Raw genomic sequence first — 11284 nt, 5'->3', positions numbered from 1 at the left:
AATATAAAAACTAAAATGAACACAGAGGAAACATTTTATTGGAGATATTTTATTAAAAGTCTTTAAGGTTTCTGAATTGTATTATGATAAAAGTAATATATTGTATGGAAACATTTAGATCATACTAAATGTAAAAATAAAACAGTACAACATTTGAAAATACTACAAAATTATATTTCAAATAAATACATGTATACATTATGCTAAGCTTCAAAAGGATCCATTATCATTAAAAACACTGATAAGCATGCTTTTTATATAATTACCTAGCTGCTGACTTACGGCAAATCACCTATCAAACATCTAACAAAGCAATAAAAAATTTAGTAACTAATCTTAAATGTTTCTTAACTGTCAAAGCCTAAGATAATCTACAGAGCACAAATATTGGCCAATTAATTCTAGCTTTTATGTTGGACATAAGATTATTCTTACTGGTTTTTAACCATTAAGATGGTCAAAGGAACCAATTTTAATGAGCTCTGCTTTCTCAGGCATCCTTGGGGCAACCAGGATGTTAGTGAGATGACAAAAAGGACATTGCCGCTTTGCATGTATCACCTCCTCTGATGATGTTACAGGTGAAAAGGGGCTCTCTAACACAAATGTATAGGGAGAGGTTTTGATGAAAACACTGGATATCCCAGGGGAGGATCAGCTGCTTGCACTGTGAGATTTCTTAGAAGTAGTTGATGAGCCTGGATGCTGTAGCGCTCCTCGTCATCATTGGTGGCGTAAAGCAATTCCCATGAGAGATTGGCCCACTGTCCTCTAACAGCTTCAGAATTTAACTTCCCAACTTGGACCAATAATTCTTGAAGGGTAAGCACTCTGCCAGTGTAACCTCTCTTTAAAATGTAATAGGAGAGGGAGGAGAAAGAGAAAGGAGATGACATTTAGATTTTATTTTTAGACTTTGGGCAAAAAACCCCATCATAGGTAAGCCTTCTTTCAAGGCTTTCAATATGCACACAATGTACACACAATGCAATCCATGAGACTCTTATCTCCCAACTAACCACACAAAAGCAGGAAGTAGAGCTGGGGCTCAAGTGGTACAGAGTGCTAGCCTTGAGAACAAAAGCTTAGAGACAGCGCCCAGGCTCTGAGTTCAAGCCCCCAGGACTGACACACACGAAATTAGCTTATCTTTAGGATAAAAACAAGCTACTTATCTTTTTTTTTTTAATTTTATTTTATTTGAGAACATACTGTACAGAGGGGTTACAATTACATGGGCAGGATAATGCATACATTTCTTACCAAGCATTGCAGCTTCCTCCTTTGTTTACCCTTCACCTCCCTTCCCAGCCTCCCCCCTCCCCCCACCCACTCATACCCCCCCTCCCCCTCCCACACACTGACATTGTAAAGCTGGTTTTGACATGACATTTTGTACTTCTCATTGTTGCAACAGGTCCACCTGAATCCTTAAACGACTTGTTTGTTCCCATCTCCTCCACGTGTTATACTGACATCAAATATAGTGAAAGCGGGGGTTATCTTTACGATAAAATTAATTTGTATTACCTTAAAAACATTTAATCAACAGAACAGCAGTACCTTAAGTCCATTCCCAATGTTTTGATATATGGGGGTCTTCATCTTTATCTAACGCATCATATCTTTTCCAATTTCTCTTTAGATCTCTTCTTTGAGCCACTTATTACTTAGGAATATGTTAATTTCCACATAGCTGTAACTTTGCTACATTTCTTTTATTTTGTTTAATTGTGGTGAGAAGATATATGAAGGATTACACTGATCCTTTTTGGTTTACTGAATGTGGATTGATCATGGATTACCCTGGAGAATGTTCTATGCGCACTGAATGTGTAAGGTGGGGTACTCCACAGATGTCTGTTGGCATCATTGGGTTAGAGTGCTGCTCAGATCGGTTAATAATTTTTTGTTGATTTGTATATTTCTCTATATGATGCAAAGTGGGGTATGGAAGTCTACAGTTTTTTTTCCTCTACATTTCTGTCAGTTTGTTTCTTCATGTATCTTGGTGCTAGTTGTATATATGTTTCAATAATTATTGTATTTAGAATGGGCTGATTCTTTTATTAATAGTTTTTCTCTTAAAGTCTACCTTTTTTGTTATTAAAGTATTCCAATTGCCTTGAGGTTGCTATTTTCAAGACAAATCTTTTTATTTTAAACTTTGTTTTTGGATATAGAGTGTGTCTGATGTAGGCAGCATATAGTTGGATTGTGTTTGTCTATCTTTGCCATATATTTAGATTCTTTAATCCATTCCCATTTAATGTTCTTATTTACATATTTAACTTTTCCGAACAATCTTTCTTCTGATTTAGTCTCATTTAATATTATAATTGCTATAGTTAGATTTTATCTGTTATTTCCTTGTCTTCTGTCTCACCTTTATTTATTCCATTATGACTTTCTTTTACCTTAAGTAAATATTTTGTAACTGAAATTTCCTTTTAATGTTTTTTCCACTTCTCCAGCAATAGTCTTAGGTGTTTATCATGTTTTAACTTATTAACTCAATTTTTAATTTACAACTAACTTGAGTGAAATATAGAAATGTTACCTTTACATTGCTTTATTCTCTTTTCTTTTTGTGATATTGTTAGACATATTACATTTATAAATGCTACAGACACAATAATATAGTTATAATTATTCATATAATTACATGTTCTGGATCTGGACACTCCTGGTTTAGAAGAGGAGCACTTAGTAGAGTGGAACAGGAACCACATGACTTTTATCTTGCCTCTTACCATGCAGAACTTCTGCCTTATGAGTAGGCAATCAGTATTCTCAGTGATAGCATGCCCAAGACAAAGCTTCTACCTTGTGCAAAGGGGTGGCTAGAAGGGAGTCTACTTGTTGACTTTAGCAACATGTAGCTAGAAACTGGATGAGAAAATGGTTCTCTTGAGAAAACAGTCCTCCAGTAGGGAGCAGAAGGGAGAGAGAATCCTGTGACTTTGGTTGTTTTAGTCTGAATGGAGTTTCTCCCTTGATGAGGGAGGAGGCAGTGAGACTTGGCCCAACTACTGCTTTCTTGATGTCCTTTTTGGGATTTTCCAAAAAGGAATTTAATCTTCCAGAGTTAATGTTTCCTCACTTGCTTCATGCCTTTAGGATAATTTTTGGTACTTTAGTTCTTAATTTTTTTCCATTAGTTTTTCTTTGGGAGAGCATTTGTAGAGCTCCTAACCCTGTAATGCTAGATAGACTCAGAACTCACGGCAGGGTTGAATCTTTCACATTGTGTAAAAATGACCTTTTAACTATAATAAGAACAAGTATTTCATCTTAATTTAATCTTCAAGAATTAAATCTTTAAGTATAATAAGAACAAGCATTTAATCTTAACACCTTCTATTTGGAGTCTCTGAATACTTGCTGATTAGCTTTGTTTCAAATACAGTAGAGATGTCAGTAAGTGAAACAGTTTATTAGCAAGACATCCTGGCTCACACCTGCAATCACAGCTACACAAGAGGCAGAAATAGAGAGGATGGCAGTTGGAGACCAGGCTAGACAAAAGAGGTAGCAAGTTCTATCTCAATAAGTCAGTTTTGGAGGTAGGCTTCATGCTATAGGCAGGAGGATCTCATACTAGAGGCCGGTCTCAAGCAAAAACTGAGGCCCTATCTGGAAAATCACCTAAAGCAAAAAAAAAAAATTGGAGCTAGAGGTGTGATTCAAGAGGTAAAACCTTGAACTCAAACCCTGGTGCTTTTGGGAATAAAATAGAAAACAAAGAATCCTCTATTTACAAATTAATTTCCTTCCAGGGAATTAAAAGCAAAGACATCATTCTTATACTTGAACTGGGCATCAGAATACAATCCATCTTGTTAAAGACTTTATAGCAAGTTACTTGTACTTGACTTACGGATTAGCTGTTGTACATAACAACTCATGGGCTAGCTGCTGTCCCTGAGCTCTTTCGCTCAAGGCTGGTGCTCTATCACTTTGATTCACAGCTCCACTTCCAATTCTCTGGTGGTTAATTGGAGATGAGAGTCTCATGGGCTTGCCTGTCTGGACTGGCTTCAAACTGTGATCCTCAGATCTCAGCCTCTTGAGTAGCTAGGATACAAGCATGAGCCACCAGCACCCAACAAAGGTGTAGCCCAGGCTGGTCTTGAATTTGTGATCCTCCAGTGTGTGCCACCATGGCCAGCTTGACCATAAACTTACGATTTTAAAGTCATGATTACAAATTTCCTGACATTGTAACTGCTATAGAATTAACAGCTATAATGTTATATCATCTATCAGTTAGTTCAAATATTTTAGAACTGATTTCTAAGCTTTAGGGTTAACATATGAAAATTTAACAAATATTTTTAACCTTACCATATTAGGATCATACCCCAGAGAAAACAAGCATGGCTTTTCTTGTAAAACTGCTTCCTTCCATTTTTCATCAGATATTAAACCAATGCACCAGTCACTGTCATATTCTTCAAGGCAGTTGGCTAGTTCTTTAAAGTCTTCTATGGGACCTAAACTTGCTTTGTCAACCATTAGTTTCAGAGTATACCTAAAACAATGAAGACCCAAACAATTTTAGGATATTTTAAAATCAACTCATGATAAAATATTTTTTCAATCTATATTTTTAAGACTTTGGATTGAAATAGTCTATATTTCAGATACAAAAGGTTGAGGGAGAAATGAAGCAGCTGAAGTGAAGAAATCCAGTAAGCCAGAGTACTCCACATAAAAAGCAAAGGAAGCAGCTGGGTGTCCATGACTCACACCTGTACTCCTAGCTATTCAGGAGGCTGAGATCTGAGGATCACAGAAGCTAGCCCAGGCAGGAAAGTCTATGAGACTCTAATATTTAGTTTAACCACCAAAGAGCAAGAAGTAAGTGGCAGAAGTGGCTCAAGAGGTAGGGTCCTAGCCTTGGGAGAAACAGCTAAGGGATATGACAGGGCCTAGGCCCTGAGTTCAAGTCACAGTACTGATGACAACAACAACAACAAAAAGAAACAAAGGAAGCAGAAATTAACCAAGCTATAGATACATCACAATAAATAAACATGTTTTTCCTTTTTAAGAAAGTGATTTAAAACATTAGAAATGAGTCTTTTAGCTAATTAAAAATGATTTTTGGGGCCAATTATACAATTTGCATATAATCAAAATGGGTTACCTGAATGCTTTCAGAGAGAGTTGGAACAATTCTGGCTTTTCTGTGAGCCAATCCAAGGCACTAGACCAGGGCAGAACACCATTGTAAACTCTTAATATATGACCAGGAGTTGGAGCCATATTGTCTATTCCAAATAAACTAAAATAACAAGTCATTACTGTACGAACATACAAGTCTTTTAAAACTTTATCCTTTGCAATTTCTTCTAGTAAACTTGAGGCATTTTCTTTTGAGTAGAAACATTCCAATTGCCTTATAACAAATTGGTACCAGTCTTCTGGAAACACTGAGCTCATTTCCTTCACTTTAGAACTGGGCAAACAACTAGACATCCATTCTTGAGGTAAGCTCAATAAGTGAGAATGGGAACAAGAGAACTCTATCAGTGGGATATATGTCGTATTTCCTTGTTTTCCTTTGTCTACAGCAGGGTATCCTAACATAATTATTTTGAAAAGATCATTTTCAGGAACTGTGCCTGAGGGATGATCGCCAACTCTCTTTGAGTCCACTGATCCTGGAATAGGCAAATTAGTACCGGGTACAAATTTGAATTGATCTTTTCCTCCTTTTGTGATGGTAGGCTCATCATCAAAAATATTACCATCATCAGACCAGTCATTGAAAGTTTCAGAACTTGAACTATCTGGTTCTTCCAGGGATTTGGGATGAGGTTCACTGTTTAAAGCAGGCAAGGTTATTAGAGGTGTTTCCTTTTTACTTTCAGTTTTAGGAATATTCTCCTGCATCTTGGGCCTTTTGGAACAGTACTGAATAAGTATCCACACAAGCACTTTGAGAAGGTCATCTTTAAATTCTTTTAAGTTGTCATGAGAATCAATGATTCCAGATAGGACATTCTTGGCATCAGAATATACTTTCACTGGCAAAACAGTACAAGGTGTCAAGATATTTCCAAAGTGTTCATTAAAGGAGCATATTTTTGTGTATTCTTCTTGCTCAAAAGCACCTTCAAATACCTCATCAACTCTTCGGGCTTCTATAGTATGACAGGTTGTTTCTTGCAATTCTAACCCCTAAAGAAGAAATAAAAAGTACTTGAGTTTTATAATTATTTATTATATTGAGAACATTATTAGTTTGGTAAATGTCATAGATTTTCATCAAAAAACACAGAAAATGACAAAATTTCTTTAAGAGCTATACTTAATTTTTTAAGTACAAAGGAGGTACTATTTAACAAAGCAGTTTATGAACACAGTGTCATTCCATTCATCATTCTCATTCTTCTTTGACCCACCCCTCCCCTTACTTTCCTTAATTTTGTGGTATACTCCATGAGTTGAGTGCCTTCTCCCCCTAAGACCTATACTTAAACTTTATGCACTTTAAAAATGTATGAAGTTACACTTCTGAATGTTTTTCTTTTTTTTTTTTTTTTGGCAATACTAGGATTTGAACTCCAAATATTGTACTTACTCAGATTGCTTGCATGGCTATCACTTGAGCCATACTTTTTGCTAGTAATTCTTGTACTTTTCTGCCTGGAAAGGTTTTGAACTGTGACTCCAGATCTCAGACTACTGAGTGGCAAGGAATATACGCATAAGCCACCAGCACCTAGCTAACACATTTGATGTTGGATAGAGAGATTAAAAATAATGTTGGGAGAGTGACAGAGGGGTAAGATCAATTAGAATATATCATAAATATAGGCAGTATAACAATGAAATCCTCCTCTGTATAACTAATGTAAAGCTAATAAAAACAAGAAAATACTATCACTATTCAAAAGAAATTATGGAAATTATATTTGAAATTGAACAAAAAACTTAATGGAATATAAATATAATTTTATAAGACTATATTGTCAAAATTGAATCATACATTAAAAACTTTTAAGCCAGGTGCTGGTGGCTGATGCCTGTAGTCCTAGCTACTCAGGAAGCTGAGATCTGTGGACTGCAGTTTGATGCCACCCAGGCAGGAAAGTCCATGAGATTCTTCACCAAAAAAATAAGTGGAGCCATGGTTCAAGTGGTAGAGCAAAAAAAGCTTTGGAAAAAACCCCAACAACTCAGGAAGCTAGGCGCTGGTGGCTCATGCCTGTAATCCTAGCTACTCAGGAGGCTGAGATATGAGGATTGGGGTTCAAAGCCAGCCCGGGCAGCAAAGTCCGTGAGACTGTTATCGCAAATAAACAACCACAAAAGTGGAAGTTGCATTGAGCTGAAGAGCTGAGGGACAGCACTCAGGCCCAGAGTTCAAGCCCCATAACTAACAAAAAAAAAAAAAAAAGCTCAGGCATAGTGCTAAGGCACTGAGTTCAAGCCCCCACTCTCTCTCTCTCTCACACACACACATACACACACACACAAAACCAAACAACAACAAAACCCTCCTAAATAAAAATTGCTTTATTTTTTATTTATTTATTTATTTTGGGTCCGGTTGTGGGGCCTGAACTCTGGGCCTGGGCGCTGTCCCTCAGCTCTTCAGCTCAAGGCTAGCGCTCTACCACTTGAGCCACAGCGCCACTTCTGGCTTTTTTCTTTTTGCTTATGTGGTGCTGAGGAATCGGGCCCAGGGCCTCATGCATGCAAGGCAAGCGCTCTACCACTGAGCCACCTTCCCAGCCCCAAAATTGCTTTATTTTTAAAAGCACAATTAAATTATAGGTTTGCCTTTCTACCTCACTTATATGAGAACAAATTATTCTACTGTATAGATTGTGCCAAAAAGTGACAGAATAAAGAATATAATTCAAAGGAATAGTCAACAGATTTCTTGTCTCAATGTAGAGTGTAGAAGTAAAAGAAAGAGTCAAGCATAACTTTCTGCAAGGACTTCTAGGAATGAGAACACTGATGTAATGAAGTCAAGGAAAAAGAGAACCAGGAAAGGAGAGTAAAGAGTAATCTATGAAGCAAGAGAGAAGAACAACTGTGTCAAATGCTGGTGACAGTTGAAGAAAGATGAATCTAAGAGTAGATATTTGGATTTAGCAAGGTGACAGTCAGTGATGACCTTGACAAGAACAGTATCATTGGAGTAATAGGGTTAAAATCCTGGAGTAAGGAACAGGAAAATGAAATAAGAGGTAACATAGTAAGGCATTTTACTCTTAAAGGAGAAAAACAGGTACAGATAATAGGGTGGGAAGACGATTTTATTAAGCTGAAAATGCCTTTATGATATGAGCTAACCATTATTGATTCATGTTTTTGAGATGTTCTGCTGGAGATGGCTAACAAGAATAGGACTGAAAGAAAAGGAAAAAAGGTATGTTTTGTTATCATGCTCAATTATGTAATCAGTACTAGTCAGCTACCAATATATGTTTACTGAAATAGACCTTTAAAAGCCAATAGGTGTTTTCACAAGAAAGTGAAAGAATTTCTTATGGGATTATCTGATGTGTAAATATGTGTATATAACAAATAAAAATTTACATATATATTATAAAATAGGAAAGAAGTTTCAAATGTACATTGACCTTAATGTTAATACAGCAATAAGTATAGCCACATTCAAGAATCATTATCCATATCAGACGATCCTGAAAACGGCCCATGTAATGAGATCCAGGTAAGAGGATACCTAAAACAAAATAGAAAAATATGAAAAAAAGTGGTTTTGCCATATGAATCTTCAAAACTGATGACACATCTAGAACTGACTCCTATCTTTGATTCTCTAATTAGGTTAGTAACAAAAACAACCATTAATTGCCTATCAGGAGGCATTAAGTAAGCGTTGTATAAGCAGTAGGAACAGCTTACATATATATTTATAAATATATGTACATATTATCATATATAAAATATATATAGCTTTTCCAGATAAACAAAAATTAGAACTTGAATAAAATGGTAAGTACATGTGAAGTATAGTAGGAAACGAAGTATAAGTCAATTTAAGGCTGATTTGAAACAGTTTGGATCTTTTTAGTATACATGTATATAAATAACATTGTTTTGTGGTTTAAAATTTTTACATACACTTTTTATATTTTGCAATGTAAAGCACTTTTTGTGGCCAGTCCTGGGGCTTGAACTTAGGGCCTGGGTGCTGTCCCTGAGCTTCTTTGTGCTCAAGGCTAGTGCTCTATCACTTGAGCCCAAGCACCACTTCCAACTTTTTCTGAATAGTTTATTGGAGATACGAGTGTCACAGACTTTCCTGCCCAGGCTGGCTTAGAACCAGGATCCTTAGATCTCAGCCTCCTGAGTAGCTAAGATTACAGGCATGAGCCACAGCTTGTAAAGCATTTTTTGAAATTAGTTTTTTTTCAACATCCTATTTCTGTGATTTATTCAGGTAAGCTGCAAACAGTTCAAGTTCATTCATTGTAACTGCTGTTGATAATTCATTATATGAATATAGTTGAACCTTTATCTACTTGTTGATATATACTTTAGAGGCTTCCATTTTTTGCTACTTGAAATAATGCTACAGAAATAATCTTTGTGCAAGCCTACTCCTTTCACATAGTTAGCATATTTAACAGAAGAGGTCTGTCTGCTATCCTTCCAAAGCTCTGCCTACAGGCTGGACCTTGGCTGGTATTTTGGAACCACCAAACCTGCTAAGAATCTTCCACTGTGCTTGACTGAGCAAACAATAGAGATATACTGAACATCTGCTTTATTTTTTAAGAGCCTAGTACTGGAATATTATAGAGAGTGTCTATAAGCCAGCTAGTTTTTACTCTTTATGCTACTATATCTAATTGACATGAACTCATTATAAATTGTGAGTGTAAAGGTGTTTTTATGTTTCACTGGAGGTCCTGTAAACTTAATTTATGAAAGAAAATGTTTGTTTTTTAACTGTTAAATCAGGCCAACCACAATGGCTTAAGTCTGTAATCCTAGCTACATGGGAGATGGAGAGATGAAGTCTTGGCAAAATAATGTCTGCTGGACTATTTAGCTGGGTGAGGTGCTGTGAGCCCATTTTCTAAGTGACACAAGGAAGAACAAATATAAGAGCATTACAACTGCTGTTGATAATTCACTGTATGAATTAGTATGCCTAGGCTGGCCTGGGTATAAGGTGAGACTGACTAAATAAAATAACCAACACAAAAAGGGGCTGGTAGATGTCGAGCGCTGGTGACTCATACCTGTAATATCGTGGTACAGAGCCAGCCCAGGCAGAAAAGTACCGATGAGACTCTTATCTCCAATTAACCACTCCAAAACCGAAGCGGCTCTGTAGCTCAAGTGGTAGAGCACCAAACCTTGAGCACAAAGAGGCTCAAGGACAGTGCCCAGGCCCTCAGTTCAAGACCCACAACCAAAAAAAAAAGGGGGGGGAGGGGCTGCCTGGCAGAGTGGTACAGCACCTGCCTAGCAAGTGTGAGGCCCTGAGTTTAAACCCTAGTACTACCAAAAATAGTCAAATCACCTGAATGAAACATTTCCCTAAGGATTACTTTATAACTTCAGCTTAAATTAAGAAGCAAGCAATAAAATTCAATTTTGTACTTCATTTATGTGGTACACATACATGTACAATACTTGTACATATGTGTACAAGTATTGGAATGTACTATATGGTTGGATCAGTTTATCTCTTTTTTTATATACTTAAATATACATCAGTAAGTAAGCTCATTTACTCACCTAAACTCCCAGCTGCCATTGCAGTTTGCAATGCAGCGGCCAGCCTGGGGACCATCTGGCAGTAATACACTGTGTCTGTACACACACATGCAGCAGTGCCTACTGCTCCTGGCCAACTCTGAATAGGTCGGGGAAACCCCACCAAGAACACAGGCAGGGTGAAGAGGGGGAGTAAGGGAGAAGAGAGTAATGCGGAAAAAGCTATGATGACCAACATAAATGGAGAGAAGATTGTGTTGAGTAAACACAAAGTGGTAGCTGATTTTCGATGTTTTTTTTCTGTCCATGATGCCCAAAGTACAGTCACAGCAAACTGCAATTTAGAGATAAACTGAATCAAGCGATCACGAAAGATACCAACCTGTAGAAACAGAAAAGTTATTTCTTTTTAAAATTTTTCATGATTTTCATGAATTTTCAAGACTGCATTAAAAATATATAATTTTATTATTTCCCCAAATATTTTGTGGGAAATAGCCCTTAAATGTATTCTTTATTAAAACTTTCTACAACCATAAATTTAACATAAATGACTATAGGT

General features: G+C 36.6%; 1 protein-coding gene across 1 annotated transcript in view; it reads right to left on the bottom strand.

Moving 5' to 3' along the window:
• Positions 1–11284, bottom strand: part of Pcnx4 (pecanex 4) — a 31922-nt gene continuing 20638 nt past the window's right edge. Inside the window, exons 7-11 of the mRNA XM_042682576.1 lie at positions 10744–11104; positions 8610–8713; positions 5153–6189; positions 4348–4534; positions 1–848 (exon numbers count right to left, since the gene is read on the bottom strand). Of these exons, the coding sequence (XP_042538510.1) occupies positions 597–848; positions 4348–4534; positions 5153–6189; positions 8610–8713; positions 10744–11104 (1941 nt within the window). The 3' untranslated portion in view covers positions 1–596. The remainder of the gene's footprint in view (positions 849–4347; positions 4535–5152; positions 6190–8609; positions 8714–10743; positions 11105–11284) is intronic.

Source organism: Dipodomys spectabilis, unplaced genomic scaffold (genome assembly GCF_019054845.1).
Source record: "Dipodomys spectabilis isolate Male_0828 unplaced genomic scaffold, ASM1905484v1 ptg000073l, whole genome shotgun sequence".
NCBI lineage: Eukaryota > Metazoa > Chordata > Mammalia > Rodentia > Heteromyidae > Dipodomys > Dipodomys spectabilis.
The sequence above is the reverse complement of the archived record's forward strand: the minus strand, read 5'-3'. Positions and strand labels throughout refer to the sequence as shown.